At 37.1% G+C, this 18,180-nt stretch overlaps 1 protein-coding gene across 2 annotated transcripts in view; it reads right to left on the bottom strand.

The window, feature by feature from the left end:
- Positions 1-18,180, bottom strand: part of LOC126837445 (homeobox protein Meis1) — an 87,005-nt gene that overhangs the window by 39,808 nt on the left and 29,017 nt on the right. Inside the window, exons 7-8 of one of the 2 annotated variants that reach the window (XM_050571347.1) lie at positions 16,657-16,774; positions 4,092-4,148 (exon numbers count right to left, since the gene is read on the bottom strand). In XM_050571347.1, the coding sequence (XP_050427304.1) occupies positions 4,092-4,148; positions 16,657-16,774 (175 nt within the window). The remainder of the gene's footprint in view (positions 1-4,091; positions 4,149-16,656; positions 16,775-18,180) is intronic. The other variant, XM_050571348.1, reaches the window with a different exon arrangement.

Here is an 18,180-nt window from a genome sequence, read left to right on the forward strand (position 1 = left end):
CAAAAAGTGCTATTTTTTTCCCCTATCACTCTGCCGTCACCGCGCTTTGTACACAACAACAATATATAATAAGGATAATGTGCACCGACTAATTTACCGACCGTGATAACTCTCACGAAACCGGTACATAATACTCTGCTACACGTGTAACACGCGGCGGGTAATGCTCAGTCGGGAATATTATTATTATTATTATTATTATTATAACTAAACGCGATTACCATTATTTAAATGCCGGAAGCACGGACGGTCACAGGAGGAATCGGTGTCATCCGGCCCCAGCGACCGAACGTTTTCCGAACACGGTATATATATATATATATATATGTGTATTCTGTATATACGATTATATTATTGTGATGAAAAAAAAAAAAAAATATTAAATTCAATGGCGACGCCGTTTTTCCGTACGCCGTGCTCTTTTTGTACTAAATCATAACCGTATCCGAGGTAAAGCAATAAAGTGAGAGTGTGCGAGAGAGACAGACAGACCCAGGACACAAGTCGTATAACCGAATTATAAACCAGTCAAAACGCAATCATTATTATTATCGGCCAGTATAACCGTGCAATAATTTCTCAGCGGAAAGGCAACAAAATCATTTCTATACGAACACACGAGAGAAGCACGTCCTGTAATTATTCGGTAATAAAACTGTCGCCATAACGTTGTTCAGTTACACGGCTGCCCGTTCATAGACACGCAACCCAAGTGTACACCACAGTTGACCGAGCCACGCTAACCACCATCGTCGTCGGTGGAGAAGGTTAGAGCAACATGGCTAGGCCTTGGTGGAGCCCTGAAAGAGGGACAGCCATCTTTGCACATCGAGCTGAGTATAGTAGCTAAAACGTAGAATATTCTTCCATCAAAGCCTCCTAAGTGATTTCCAACAGCAAGTAGTCTATAATTGAAGATTCTCTAATCTAGTGAATTCATTCCTCAAAACTATTCACTTTCCTCGACATTCATAGCTGTTGTCGATGGCAGCCAATAGTCAGAACCCATTCAATCCGAATCCAACCTCAACTCATCCCATCTAATCTAAATCGAACCTAACCTTGCATTCCTTAAACGAACCTAAAAATTACTCATTTTTTAATTTTTGACGCTATTCGTGGCAAATCGGTCATCGCAAAAGCATAATATTCTATGCTAAAAGGAATTCCCATAAGCCACCACACCTTAATGACCTATCCACTCTCTCCACTAGCTTCATTATTGTATCTTTGAGATTTAAATCCGGCAAGCATTAGTTGTTCATCAATTCTGAGCCTTATTGACAGAAAACCCAACTACAAAAAGAGCTTCAAGCCGTTCCAAATGCATTATTGTCTATAGTTAAAAATTCTCATTTATTTTTCCAAGAATGTTTGGTGAATTTAGTAGTGAATGTAGTAATACCACAGAGCTTCTACGACAATGATGAGTCCTTTTAACGCATGCACTCTATTATCTTGAATCACAAATGTATTTTAAGTACTCAAACTGTCATGGTCACCGTCGGTTAATCGGTATAAAGGCAACGCGCTAGCCGTGGGATACATAATATTGGCCGAAGACCGTGTGTTTTTATATTGTGGGTGGAGAAACGAAACGAAGGTCTCTTGTATTATATTATTATTGTTATTGTTCAACAGTTTAACGCGATTGCCCTTTTATTAACTGGTTGACAATTAGATTATAGCGGCGGCAGATAATGGCATTGTCGGTTAAAGTGCGGTGTGATTGTATACAATTACCGGAGTACAGGTATAATTTTAACGTTACCCTCGACTGATGACGCGAGAAGAGGCGTTTAGTAGACCGGTTAGGTTTTCCGTGAAATTACATGCTCAAAGATGAAATGTTATTATTATTACAACGAGACACTTGAATCCGCTACTTCGTTATATTTCCATTAGCAACCGTTCGATATCGTTTCGATATTATGCGGTCCATCCGAATAATATTTCACCGCCCACAAACCGTCTTGATGGGCGCATCGAAGGAGGTGCTACCGTTTTATCTTATCATTTTCATCTAATAAAAAGAGGAATCGTTTTACACCGAAAACACTGCAAGTATGAACACTAAGAAAACAGCAGTAAAAAGGCCGGCAAAGCCCAAATAGAAGCCTTCAGAGTATGATTTTGGAGAAGAGCGTTGAGAAAAATTAAGGAATACTGTGGTTTATGAAGACACTCGGCAAGGAATATAAACTTGGATGACCACAATAATAGAAGGAATCCTCGGGGAAGGGGAAGAGACCTAGAAACCCGTTTTTGAAGCAAGTGACATCAATCATTTATTAACCAATCTTTGGATTGATAAAAAAAGAAGGGAAAAAAAGTTAAATGTTGTGGCGTTAAGTTGAAATTATAGTGTTTAATAACAGAATTTCAAATTTTTGAAGTGTTTGCAACATCATACAAGCTCTTTGCTAATATCAATGTCCAAGAATGATATTGATAAAAAAAAATGCATATAAAGTCAATCACTCGTAATATTTTTTATGTACCTATCTAGTATGTAGTATGAGTAAACACTAGAGAAATAATATATATCTTGTGTAAAAGCGATTCATCCGTGTTATGTAAATTCCAAACGACAAGGACCGAGTGAATGATAATATCATTATTATTTAGAGTTATACACCGCACTAGGGCACTGGAACATATTATCATATGCAGCTCTGGCTAGTTGGGCGGCCACTGGACATGCATACATAATAATTATTGTTATTATCATCGGCCGAGGCCGACACATCGATTGTGGAATGAATTTCTCGAAGAAAAAAAAAAAATTACTAATTGGACACGGACAGGTCGAAATATAATATGTTTCGGTAATAATTATACATTCTGTGTACATTGTTTTTTTAATTGATAGGTAGCCGCCGTCGCCGCCGACTTACACGAGAATAATATAGTATATATATTAAAATATTAAGGTGTGGATAAGACACACGGGAGAGAATTTCGAGTAATTAAAAATATAAACACATTATTATTGTCTGTAGCCACGAATCAATTAACATTTTAATGAAAATATACTGGCACGATGATCGGCGGCAGCTGCTGATGGATAGGCAAGCAGCAGCACAACCACTAACCGTTCACAAGGAAATACAATATACATATTAATAATAACAGTAGGTTAGTATAGGTAGTACACACACACACACACACATTGGGCGTGACACTGGAGGGCACCTAAGGTAATTAAAATTTATTAATATTATCAAAAAAATCATCAAAGAAATTACACACACACACAATGTAACAACGCGCGACAATGAAGGTCATCAAAGACATTTTAGGTTTTCAATAAGTAAGTAAAAAAACAAAAACCAAAACCCAAGGGGAAAAAATGCTATCCAAAAAAAAAAAAATGTAAAAAAAATCCTTTTTATACACATTTCAATAGCTATTTTTGTTTTTTTCCCATATTATTTTTTGATACCTAATTTATAATATTACATGTTGATATACGTTTATCGGTGCCGTGCGGTCACGCTATATCAATATGTACACACAATAATATATACCTATACTATTATTATTATTATTATTATACACAAGTCCTCTCCTTCGGGTGGCTATTCGATTTGTACAACACAATACCAGCTATCCCCTACAATGTTTATCCTTGCTCTCGTTGTTTCTCCACATAATAATATCATTTATAACAATAATAATAATAATAATAATAACACAAAAAAATGCTTATCCGTATTGTAGACAATATCGGTCTAATGGATTAAAATAATACACACATAGTACTACAATGTCCATAAGCCGCCCACCAGCCCTTCTGTGGTAAAAATAACAAATAATATATTAAACAATATAAATTGATTATTCTTTTTGTTATTATTATTACTATTATTATTACCTACACGACGGCCTCAGTCCGGTGAGTGGAGTAGTCCATTAGCGAAATTGTTTTTTTTTTTTTTTACCTATATTAAACGTATAGGTATAGAAAATAATATTACAATCCCCGGGACGTTAACCCGTGTCAGATTCTTATCCCGTCGGTCGAGAGACGTCGTCTTGTTGAATACACAAGTATAATATTTTGTATGATTTTATAAGGTGAGACTTACTGGTCGGGATAGGTACAAACGAGATATCGACCGATGCGTTATTGTGCTTACCCAGTTCTGTAACAGACAAAAAAAACAAAACATTGTAAAAACATTAATAATCGAATAGTATTGATGATAATGATAATGATAACACGGATTACAGATAAAATTGCACAACATAGCGGCGACAGACACTCCCAATCGAAGCAGCAATGTAATTGCTAAAAAAAATTGAATATTGTAAAAACAAACCAAAACCCTTCTCGAGTCGGAGAAAAAAAACAATTACTCTCGTTTCAGAACTCTGAGCGTAGCCGAGTTTTTGTTTATAAGATTGTTATCACCGATATATTTGTTATCACACAAAAATATGCGATAACATGCGATATTGTTATTATTATTACAGTAAAATATGTTTTATACAATACTACAATTACATTCCGTTTAACCTGTGAAAGTTTTAACACGCTCTCAATATAATTTAATATTATCTAAAGTGCGGCCACACCTAAGTCGAGGAGGGTAAACGCAGTTATAGATTGCTACCTAGTGATAAGAATGCAGCACGAGTCGACGTCGGCCATTTTTGTGTGTATAAAAAATAGTACATATACATCTGTGGTTCTGTGTTATCAGCTTAACTTATGATTGTTATAATCACTGTTATCACTAATACATACATATATCAGTGATAACAGTTATAAACGTGTGATAAGGTCGTGATCTGCTATAATAATTTCAAATAAATAGCAGACCGTTTACAAGTACAATAGATATTACTGTCAACGTTGGAAAAATAATAATTAAATTATACGTGATATTACTATACTTAGACGGACGACGTGTGTATATAGTATTTGTACAAATTGATGTACGCTTGTTGGAAAACCCCACAATTTTTGCATATATCATGTTGGCAAACTATCATTTTGTACCAACAGTATACAAGAAACGACGACGAAGACGGTTCTCGGGGTCTTACTTCGGTCGGATTTATATATATTATATAGAGGTATGTATATATTTTTTTAATGTATGTGTACGCTTTAAATAAAAAAAAAAATAAAAAAGTCTAGCTATGTGGTATTTTTTTTTTTTAAATCGTATTTTAATATAATGCTGCGATGGTCGGCTCTCTTATACACAGTATTATTCCGTGTGCGCCGCCTAATGTATGTATATTCCGCTGTCGGTACACACACGAAACCGGTTTCGCGGTTTACAATATAAATTCCCTCTCGGCCGTATATTTTTTTTAAAAAAAAAATAATAATAATAATAATATAATATATATAAATTCTTATTTTTCTCTCTCTCTCGCTCACTAGGAAAGTAAAACGTGTGTGTGTGTGTGTGTGTGTACAATCCTCACAGTAACAGAGCTCTACACACACACACACATAATATACCTACATATATGGGTTTTTTAACAAAAAAAAAAAAAAAAACCGTGTATAAGAATAACACATACTTACACACACACACACACACATATAACATTTATATAATTTATTTTTTTGTGGTACAAAAAGACAGGGGAAAAAAAAAAAACGTTCGGTTTTTTTCGTTCCGTCTTCTTCTCTGCGTTTTTAAACATTATATTATTATTATTATTATTATATTAAATAGAGACGGGAATATGGTGTAATTCCGTCTCTTTTTAACATATTTTATACCGCATGTGTGTTATTCGAAAAGAGCAACGCGTACACGTTTGAGTATTCTTTTAAACGTATTTCGTACCACCTGCTGTTCCCTCTAAGTCTCTGTGGCACAGACGTCTTTAACATATGTGCGGTTTAAAGCCGAGGCCGCGGTTCCCGCCGTTCTCCTCCTCGTTATTCATATTATATATGTATATATAATATATATATATATATATACACACACACACACCAGAGCACAGCACACAAATAATGTAATGAATTTATATCTACGCACGAGTATACACACATATATACAATACGGTAATAGATTGTATGTAAAAAACGGATTTTGCATAATATTTTCCATAAACGTTTCGTCGGCCCTTTCGTCGAGGGCGTTTAAAAAATTAATACCTATCGAAAAAATTTTAATAAAATACCGCGCAAAATTTAAAACGTTATTCTTTTTTTTTTTTATTTACGCGTCGGCCATTTTCTTGGTGATTTTTATGTGTGTATAAAATAATACACATCCGTGTTTCTGTGTTATCGACTTTTAATCAGTGATAACAGTTGTAAACATCTGATGAGATTCTCGAAAATGGCAAATTCTATTGTCGCAATTATCGGCGGCGTGTACACTTAACAATCTAGTTTATATAGACGTCTTTGTATAGAACTGACAGTCGCTGAATTTATCGTTGGGAGTCGAGAATATAATTGTACAATAAACAGACTCTATATAGACAATCCGTGGAAATTGTACGCAACGCGCAAAAAGAAAATGTCGGACGCTTATCAGTCCCGGTCTAGGAACTGGTTTTATCCGTGATAACGCGTTATCTATTTGTATCTATCGTTTTACTTAATAATATAAAACGTACATCGGTATGGGCGCAAATTCGTTTATTATAATAATATTAACATTCCTTTAAATGTTGTACACAACAGCTGTCGGTGAACACGAGACAAGTAAAATAAAATGAAATTTAAAAAAAAAAAAAATATTTATATTGCCACAATCACACGTCGGTATATAATAATATAATAAATAATACTGTAAAAAAAAAAAAAAAAAAAATAGAAACAAATGACTGTTAATAATAATCGATAAATCCTAAAGCCGATTGGATTTGGGAACAACACACGTTATTATTGTTGTTTATTATTTGAATAATATGTTTACTATTATTATTGTCGCCTGTGATTATCGATTTACTTTATATCAATATATATATAATAATATATGTAAACTATTTTATACTATATTATAGTGATATATTATAAATTTTATATATTATGACAATAATCGGTGTGTTTTTTTTTATTTAAAAACGACGAGGCATTGCTCGTGTGCCCTAGTTTTGTTTTTTTTTTTTCTCCTCTTTATAGTACAACACAAATCAGACGGCCGCTAAATTTTTATTGCCACCGAGGTCAGACCATTTATTTTTATGAGCGGCCGTCACCCGGTCGTAAAAATAAAAACCATTCTACACACACACACACACGTTACAATATAATATTATATGGACGTTAAACTGGCTACATTGTATTTAAAGCAAACGCAAACGCACACACAGTGTACTCGGGTAATTCGCAAAAAAAAAAAAATAAAATAATAATAAACTAAATCGTTCGCCCCCTCAGAAGTAGAACAGAAGAAAAATAAAAAAGGCATCTCCGCTGCTGCTGCTGCTGCTAAAAAAGGGTTTAGTATATTATATTAAGTGAAAACCGACTACGACCACCACTAAGTACTCTAGACACGACGACGGTCAATAATAATTATTAAAAATAATAATAGGCGATATTGTGTAATTGAACACCGTCCTAGGAAAAACGATATACTCGAATAAACGACCGACCGAGTTGTGTGTGTGTGTGTAAGCCGATATAGGCTTCTTATAATATATATATATATATAAAATGTAATGTGGATCTCTTCTCTTCTTCTTCTTCAACTACTACTACTACTATAATATACCTCCTCCTATTATATTAATATCTGCGCGCCTAATAACGTTAAACCAACATATCATATATAATATAATATATCTGCCGCAGCCTATGTGTAAAATTATACACAGCTAATATTTATTGTAATGGAAAACTGAGTTAACACCGCACTGACCGGATATCGGATTCCCATCTGGGTCCTACCACACAAACATATATATATATATATATATATAGGTTTTCGAGGGGCGTTTTTTTTTTTGTTAATTACTTTCAAGGAAAGAACTTGAGTCTCGAAACTGAAAGAATGTGCAAAAAGCAGAGACCTGCTAAGGCGAAGGTAAAAATATGTAAAAAAATCTGCAAAACGGTTGGGGAAAAACAAAATGTATATATATATATACCTATGTAAGATACAACTATACCGCAACGGTCTGACGGTGCTGTGATTGGTGGACTTTGTTTTATGAGCATCTTCTCTACGTTGACCACCACCCCTAAAGGTCCAAGACAAAACATACCTGATAAGTAGGTACTACTCTAACCCTCCTCCAAGAGCTGTCACGGCCAACTACCGAGCATTCCGTGTTTCGTATAATATTGTATTTTGTTTGAAAAAAAAAACTACATACTTTTTTTTTAATCATATTCGGCTTGTTTTTATAGTTGTTTAAATAATATTTTACTTAATTGCGCCTAATTTGTTTTCGGTGTTTCTTTTTTTTTTCCCAATACTAGACTGGACTATAAAAAACCAGACGGTGCACTCACCACTCTCTCACGAGGAAGCAATGTATGTATGTGTGTAATTATTGCTGGTAATGTAAGCAACCGAAAAAAACCTGAATGCCGTTCAACGTTATCGAAAAGACGATCAAATATTACACAAATGCTATATTCGATATCATTATTATCACTATTATAGACAACGCAAAGTGTGGAGGACGGTCAGAAGACCGTCTAGTCGAGATCTGGCTATAGAGTTGGGCACACAGCTATTTGTTAAAAATCGTGTAAAAAATTACACTTTTGGCTCTCTCTCTCTCTCTCTCTCTCTGGACAACTTATATATGTATACATGTGTAATTTTTAATCACATTGTGAGTGAGATTTTTTTTTTTTGCATTAACTAATGTGTGTTCATGTGTCTGCGTGTAGAAGATTCCCAGGGGACAGCCGGCCGATATTCGGTGTGCCTAGTGCGACGGATTCGTCACACATGTGTGCGGTACATTGTGCGCGTTTTATGGACGTATATATATATATATATATATATATTTAAGAAATACTAAGAAAAAAAAAATTGTAAAGAATACCACCAAAAAAGAAAAAAAAAAAAAGAGTAAAAAAGTATGCGAGGTGTACGTCGTCGTCGTCGTCGTACACAACACCTCATGTAGGTATTTTCCTATTATCTAGATTTTATATATAAGTATTTTTTTATTTTTTTTTTTCTAAGGAAACGCTCGCGTATAATGAGAATGTGTGAAAATTTATATTATTTTTCATAGTACGGAAAATGTATAATATCATATATATTTTATTCTCTATAGAAAATAGGTTTTTCTTATTGTTTTTTTTTTTTTCTCTTCTCTTCTCTTCGCTCACATGTGATCGCGCGATCCATGTGTGAAACTCCGAATTTGTCACGCCAGTATACATACATAAGTATGCCGAACATATATACCTACATAATTTATATATATATATATATATATAGAGAGAGAGAGAAAAAAACCGTACATCGTGCTCGCATAGTCAGATTTTTCCACGTGACCAGAAAAAAAAAATCACTCTACACTTATATATAGACACACTCACACGTGTTATCTAATACGTTATTATTAATATAATATAAAATATTATTATTATTATTATCACACAAAAACCAAAATGACATGTAGGTAGTGTGAATATTATTCGTTTGGAAAAAAATGTTATATGTATTTTACAGGCTTTCGGAATAACCTAATAACGGATTTATGATAATAATTACTACAAATGCTTTTGGGGAGTAATAAACAAAACCTATATCAACCCATATTTGGTCTGCACACACATATTATTTGGCAACCAATGATGCAAAAATGTATTGAAATTTTGACAAAGGAGCGTTGCAAAGCTTATACTTGAATACACTAAACGATGGCCAGAAACGTCAAGTCCTATTTTGATTAGTTTGGTACTTTTTTATGTGTACCGATCGCGACTTGTATTGTACTACTAAATACGTTTTATTATCATCGGGGTCGCCACAAATCAATTTTATTACCGGTTTGTAAAATAATTATTCTCAGTCCTTTCATACCGTTATATATATTAAATTGCACACAATTCCCAATCGCGTCCGTCCACCACCAACGACGGCCGGTGCGGGGTGTAAAAATTAACAACAACAATATGTGTGATGTTATTTCAATTGGGTTAAGTATGTTGTCGTCTGTGTCTGTGTCCGTGTGGCGAGGGGGCGATAAAAACGACTACAAGCCCCGCGCGCTTTATATGTGTATAGGAGGAAATCCCACGGGATTTGATATTTTATTAACGCGTATAAAATTATTATTATCCGGGGAAGGATCCGCAAAATAACCATTACCCGTTTCTGCTCCCCGGGAAAACTTTCCAAGGCGCTTTATACACGGTGCGCCTACGTGGTGTGAATCCCGAGCGGGCGGCAACCCCTTACAGATTATATAGGCCGGTAATAAGAATATTAAACGCGGCCCACAAAGTCGAGTAGTAAGTGTGTCGACCCGGTGCCAATTGAATCGGTTCCCGAAAAAGGATATTTTTACTTATGACCACCACCACCCACCCAAGTGGTGTCGATTTGGCTCCCAAGACTTCTCGACTACAACGAATTCAGGCTCCCTCGACATTAACACAACAATCAATCAATCAATCAGTACCACCATACGAGGGGAGGTTGCCAAAATATTAACAGACAATTTACGCTGCTAAATTTGGGGGGGGGGGGGGGTCAACTGTCGATGGTTTAATTATTCATTTTTGGCCCACTGTATATATTATAATAAATGAGCATTCACAGAGCCGCCGACGTCAAGTGAACTACTACATATAATATTACATACAGTTGGCGGCTTAACCGACATTTTACCGTTTAAACACACTACACGACTAGTGTAGCAATATACACGTCTTGTGTTTCCAGTGCAGATGTACATACATATTACCGAAAGAAAGTAAACACTAAACCGACTATTTTTAATAATACCAATATATGTTTTTTTTTTTTGACACACACACTAACTACACCACGGTTTTGTCGATACCACCAAACACCATCGAACGATTTATATAATGTTGGAAAAAAAAAAAAAATGATAATATTATCGTGTACACTGTGTATGTGTAAAACATACGGTTTAAAAATATGTAAACATGTGACTATACATTTGAATGTCATTAAATAATTAATAATTTTTCACTCGGACAAACACACAAACGGTTTTCCACTACTATTGGACGCGTTGGATATTAATTATATATATATATATGGAAAAAAATAATAAATAATATAGGTACAAAAACAACAAGACGAATACCGGACACGGCCACGATGACTGCCGGGCACCAACCACCCGCTGGTCAAGTCTTTACACACACACCGGCGTTGTCGGTGGACTTGTAATATGTTATTTTTTTTTATAATATCTACGTACGTATATGGATATTTATTTATTTTTAATTTTTTTTTTTACTCTCCACTTGTGCGCAAGAGAAATAACATTTTTTTCCAGTAATATTTCTATATATGTGTGTGTGTGTGTAGGATTAAATACGATGTGCCGGGCCCCCCCTCCGGGCTGCTGCTGGCTGGGCTTAAATAAACGCGCGCGCACACATTATTATATATATTATATAGGATTATCTACACACGATTAAACTGTGCGTATATAATATTAAACGGGCTCACACAACACACACACACAAGTTAAATATATTTAACTTGTGTACACGTTGCTGGCGGGCGGCGGCCGCCCGCTGAGACATCGAGAGAGAGAGAGAGAGAGAGATAGCCAAGACGGATAGGATAGAGTGAGGTTTTTGCCTTCGCATTTCACAGGCAGGTTCTGCTAGTATTAGTATATATATATATACATACACACAGAGAGCTCCCAGCAGGAGACAGAGCCCGTGGAAGAACCATCCTGCCAACGGGAGAGGATATACGTACACGTGAAAGGAGGACCAGAGGCATTTTAATATTGGTATTTTTTTTTTTTTTTTTTTTCTCCGTCACCGAGCACGGGGGTTTCTTCTTCTCGTTGTTGTATATATATATACATATATATTGTAGAAATTCCAGGAAAATATAATAATATAATGTAATGTAATTCGGAGTCACCCGGAGAAAAAGAATAACAGATCTCCTCTCTCTCTGAAGGGGACACAATGCGCACATATTGTGTGTGTGGCCTACATGCACACAAAACGCGCAGTCCGACGATGCCGAACGGACGACGAAAAAGGTCTTTTTTTGGGGTTTTTAACCGAAAAAAAAAAAAAAATTCATATAAAAGACAAATCTTCTTCACGTGTGTAAACCCACCCCCCCCCGCCGTCCTCGCCGTCCGCCAACAAACGCACAAAGACAAAGCCCCGTACGGTATTGTTGCAAGGCCGCTGGCCACGGGTAAGGGGGGAGTGGCTAATGAAAAAAATATAATAAGTAAAAAACAATAGTGGTTAACACAACACGGCCGTGTGTTGTGCGCCGTGGTCATCATTATAATAATAATAATAATGTGTATAAATGTATCGAACATCATGGCCGGGGCGCCCCGAGGCGGCTCAGCCATTACCTATGATGCACTCGAGAAATGAGAATAATTTATATTGTACACATACACAGTGTCAGTTTATTACAACACCGACATGTGGGCACGATTACTACAGTAACGGTTACAATTATCACAATGAGAAAAAAAAAATCACCATTATCGAGGGCGTCCCAAAGGGGGGGGGGGCAAATAGGGGCGGCGGTTGCCTTCCACTTGATTGGATGATTTTTTTATAAACACAGTTTTCAGCGTTCAACGTAGTAAATAGTATCCAAAACTTAATCGCATAAGAACGACATCAAAAAAAAATAGATAATACAAACAGAAGAAGCCAGGCAAATTTTTGATATTGTGTTTAGACGACTAATAATTACAATTAATGCACTACAAGCAGAGTTGTGCACCGTTCGAATAAAAACGTCACCTGAACAATTAAAAGTTATTCGAATAATTTTTCAATCAAATAATTCCAAACATGATTACTATTCGAATGACTTTAAATTGGATTATTCGAATAAATTGAAAAACAATTATTCGAATAATAATTTGCGCACACGACTACAAGCTAGAAAATAATATACTCCACATGGAAAATATGATAATGGTCTTCCTTGCTTGTTGTTGTATTAATTGGTGCGAGGGGACTGCTGTAGGTACGTTTTATTTTCGCATAAAAAAGGAAATTAAAAGCGAAAACAGATAAAAAAAAAAAAAATGAAATTACAATAAAAGTAAAAACAGCCGCAAGAACAATGTGTACAAAAGTAGGGACACGACGACGATAATAAAATCAAAGAGTAGTAAACCGTGTCTCTCTATTGTCTCGTGAACAAACGGCGAATCGAGCGCATTAAAAAAAAAAAAAAAATACAAAATACAAAAGGGTGAAAAGAAAATAGCTCAAGAAGAAAGGGTTGAAGAATCGTCGTCGTCGTCGCTTTTATTCACCACTACTGTTTTACACACGGTATTATTATTATTATGTTTGACTACAAAAATGCGGTAGTAGTACAATATCGATAATGAGATATAATGAAAAAATAAAGTGGAGGGGCCCCGAAGAGAGAGAGAGAGAGAGAGACAATCCTATGATGTTTTGGAAACATTCTGTACGCATAGGTATAATATACAATATAATAGACCCGGGAAGAGACCCTATATATAACATGGGTGTACATCATGTGTCTAGGCACCTCTATGCACCACCTATGAAAGGAGGTTCTTCTCTTCCTCGTGAAAGGAACGACGACGACGACGACAATGGAAACTATATATATTGTGTGTAAAAGGTAAAAAGGATAAGAACCGCAGGCAGGTAACAGAGATAGTGTGTGCGAGAGAGAGAGAGAGAGTAGACAGATAGAGAACACCGTGCAACAACAATAGAACGGCAAAACGGGGATCAAGAGTATTGTCAGGACGAAAACGCATAATAATAATAACAATAATAGAGCGCCTATTTCTCGGCAGGTAAAAATAAACGTGTACCGGGCTAAAATAATTTTGAAAATTTTCTTTTCAAAAAAAAAAATAAATAAATAAATACCTCCTCTTCCCATATATGCGTCTAGCGTTATCGTTATTATTCCGTCGGCGTTTTGGCTTGCGCCGTCTGCGAGCGAAGAGCGAGTAGAAAAAAACCACCCCCACCCCCCGTCTGTCGTTTTGGAAATTCCCGGGGGTCACATCAATCGGTAAAGTGGAAAAAATATGAACTTTATATCAGAGGAGAGGAACTGGGGGGGTGGGGGGGAATCGGACGAGAGATAATAATTGGCTAAATGAGAGGCGCAAAATATAAAAAAAAAAATGAATGAATGAAAAAAAAAATTCAAAACGAAAAAGGGCAGACGGAAACAAAAAAAAAATAAAGACTTGTGGCGCGATAAGGAAGAATAAGAAGGACTTATCACGCGCGCCGGGAAAGAGTGGGAGCGGAGGAGAGCGGCGGAGACCTTAAAGCGACACATTTTTCACTGTCGCGCGACGACCCCTATCTGGTCTTTCCGACCCCCCCCCCACCCCACCCCTCGCACGAAAGTAATTAGATCTCGCGAAGGGATTCCCCCGGAGTCGTTTTACCGCCCGGCGACGAGATAGGGGGGTAGGGAAAAAAAAACCCGTCATTATACACACACCCCCGCCGCCCCGTGTGTGCGCGCGCGAGGATAGGATTTTAATCGGTAATGCCACCCCGCGCGATCCGACTTTCGACCGGTCGACGTGGCCGAGGGGGTGGAGAGGGTGGGGGGTGGGGGCACTTATCAGTAAATAAAATAAAAACAGTCGGCCGAGGGGAAAAAAAAATAAACGCGTACAGAGTGGTGGTAATCGCCTTCTTTTTTCTGTTTTGGGTGAAGGTGAAAAACGCCGCCTTCTTCTTTAATGGACGCGATCGAATAAAATTGATAAATACCGTCGTCGTCGTCGTTATTATTCCATTCCGTTCCACGCCTAAACCGAGCAGAGCTCCTCTTTTGATTGTGTCGTTCGCATACATTTTTATTTACCTATATATATATATTATGCCCCGGGTAATAGCGGAGAAGGTAACGCGGAAAAATGACATTTTTCGTCAGAGAAATATTCGCTATGATAACCGCGCGCGGTACACGGTGGCCACACTTTGTGATAATACAAAACGATGAAACCCCCGTCGTCTTTGAGGGGCGAGCTAAAAATGATTAAAAAAAAAAAAAATACACACAAATCAAAATGGTAATGAGTAACGACCGCAGTGCGCTAACGTTGTGGTGGTCAACTAAACGTTTAGTTTATGTGATCGTCACTGTTGTACGTTAACCACCTAACCGCCGCCTCTGAAGGGCCATAACAAAAGTGGTTAGTAATGGAGTGCTCTCCAAAAAGAGTCGAGGAATATGACTATTTAGTTCATTTTATAAAATTTACAATGTTTTTTTTCGACACGCCATAGTTATATTATACCGCCTTCGTTGGCCTAGCAGTGCGCCGCCATGTATACATGAATATGAATAATTTCAAATTACCCAGTACCCCGGCTGTGACACGTCTGTGTGAAATCGCGTTGACGGCAAAACCTTTTAAGACAGCAAACTGCTCGTTGAAGCACAATCCGGGGGCGCATACGCCGAGAGACGTAAGAAAGTTTTCCCCCTCCTGGCGGCGCACTGCTACTACTTGTGTAGTAATAATAATGATGATAATTATTATTATTATTAATACGATTATTAACTTTAAACAAGCGACGTCGAAACCACGGGACGAGAGAAGAAATGGCGCTGAACGCGCGTTTAACGGGGTAAGATGTGCAACTGTGCTAAGAAGCGTGCAAAATCAAAGTACTTTTACACTTCTCAGCTGTCAGAACACATCGCGGACCGAGTGACGTGTTGGCACGGTGGTTCAAAAAAAAACGAATGATAATAATTATTATTATAAATTAAAATAAAACTTTGGCGGCAGTCTCGCGACGAGTCATGTAATAACGTCCTAAAGTTCAGGACGGACGACCCCGGCGGTCTCGGTGTCGTTAACTACCAATTCGGATAAACAATTTTGATTTTTTTTTTTTTTTTTTACACGTTTAAATAAAATATATATATCCGGTAAACGTTATTTCACGTAACGGCGTTAAGGGAAACCACCAACCCCGTTGGCGACGGTCCATCCAACTAAAAGGAATTTTGAAAAATTATCAAATCTCCATACTCGCGTCTCCTTGTGCTCTACACACTCTCTCTCTCTCTCTCTGTTGGGGGATGTCGTGCTCGCCCATGGTAATATATATATATATATAACAATATGTGTACACTGTACACACACAACAAACGGCAACTAAAAACCAAAAACACTCGAGACGAGTGTGGCTCTGTGAAAATCTGTCAATGGGATCCGATGTACGGTTGCTCGAGTGGGCGCTGCGGACCACTCGAGATCGAGAGGCTGTTGGTGACACACTACACATGTCGGTAAACATAATAATATACGGTTTAACAGTGTTTCGTGGGGTCTTGGGGGTATTTACACGCCGAGACAGAGACGAGGAGGGCAGGCCGACGCCGGCGAGAGAACGACAATAGTATCGTCCGACTTGATATAACTTAACACAGCCCAAAGGTAAGGTAATGTGATAGAAAAATATATACAATAAAAAAAAATTGTCTCAATTATTATTATTATTAATATACACACCTTCGCCGTGAGGATCCCCCATGCTTCCTTGCAACGGTGTCCCCGGACTCTGAGTACGGTGTCGGCTGTCGTCTTGGCCGGGATGATGGGAATACGCCGTCGACGAGCTAGGTGGCCTCTGTGTAAAACAAAAAAAAAAACATTTAAAAAATAACGCAAACAATAGTTAGCAACGTAGGAGAGCAGCAAGCAAGAGTTATCTAAATAATAATCATCCAGATAACACACATTAATCGAGTAAAAGTTATTCGAATCGTTTTTCAAGTATACATATTCGAACAGTTCCAAACATAATCAATTGAATAATATAGTTTATATTCGAACGAAACGTTATCTAAATAATAACAATCCAGATAGCACACATTAATCGAGTAGTTTTTCAAATATAAATATTCGAACAGTTCCAAACATAATTATTTAAATAGTTATTGTTTATTTTAAGTACCTAATTACAATTACAAGACATAATCAACGGCCGATTTACTGGTGGGAGTGATGTGCACAAATAATGCGAATCACACACACACACATCACTGATGGTCAGATGTCCAGATAGCCAGATTGGCAACAGAATAATACATTCAAACGACCGAAAACCACCGACATGGTCGTTTATGGGCCGAATGAAAGCTCTTGACGAGACACGGTACTGTGTACATCACGCGGTGGTGGTGTTCCCCTGTAGCTTAAGTGGGAGCCAAGGGGGAAGGGGTCAACAATTTCTGGAACGTTACAAATTAGACGGAGAAAATAAAAGCACAAAGCGCACGTCACGCTTACTGTGTATGTGTATATGTATATATTGACTTTGTATACAAAAACATTTTGTTCCCGTCAAAACGATACGGTCCCGGGGGATGCACGCGCTGGCACTTCCGCCGATTAAGGGGAAAAGCGCATCCTACCGCAGTCGCTTACCGTAAATAGTGTAAAGAAACACACACACACACACACCCCGAAAGCAATAATGCTTCTCTCTTCCCGGCGTGTCTGTCTATACCTATGGATACACACGGTTGTCCCCCGGGAACGCGACACGACCGGGCTCGTCCCTTTTACCGACAAGACCACCGTACGGACAAATATCTTCGCGGTGACCTCCGTTATATTATTGTATCGGCATGTCAAAAAAAAAAAACCAACACAGGCCGGATTGAAAAACATTAAAAAAAATATTTTCAAAAAAAAAAAAAAAATTACACGGTCGCCAGATAAATTATATTATTATATCTTATCGTGGACAGAAAAACAACAAAAAAAATAGCTCTTAACAAATATTTGTTTTTTTTTTACGCCGCCGGCACAGCTCTCGTCGTGTCGCATGTGTAATCATAAATATACACACACACACACGATTGTATATATTATCTGTTTACTATTGCACCCGAAAGGTAGCACTGCGAACGGTACACATATTTACACGGTGTACACATATATATATATATATTGTATTGTACATGATATCATACACTACGGAGATAACCAGAACTCACGAGGGAATCACACACACACACACACACACGG

The sequence above is a fragment of the Adelges cooleyi genome, unplaced genomic scaffold (genome assembly GCF_023614345.1).
Source record: "Adelges cooleyi isolate 19-005CV unplaced genomic scaffold, UGA_ACOO_1.1 ACOO_flye_CR_arks_rails_tigmint_CR_PRNA_249, whole genome shotgun sequence".
Classification (NCBI taxonomy): Eukaryota; Metazoa; Arthropoda; class Insecta; order Hemiptera; family Adelgidae; genus Adelges; species Adelges cooleyi.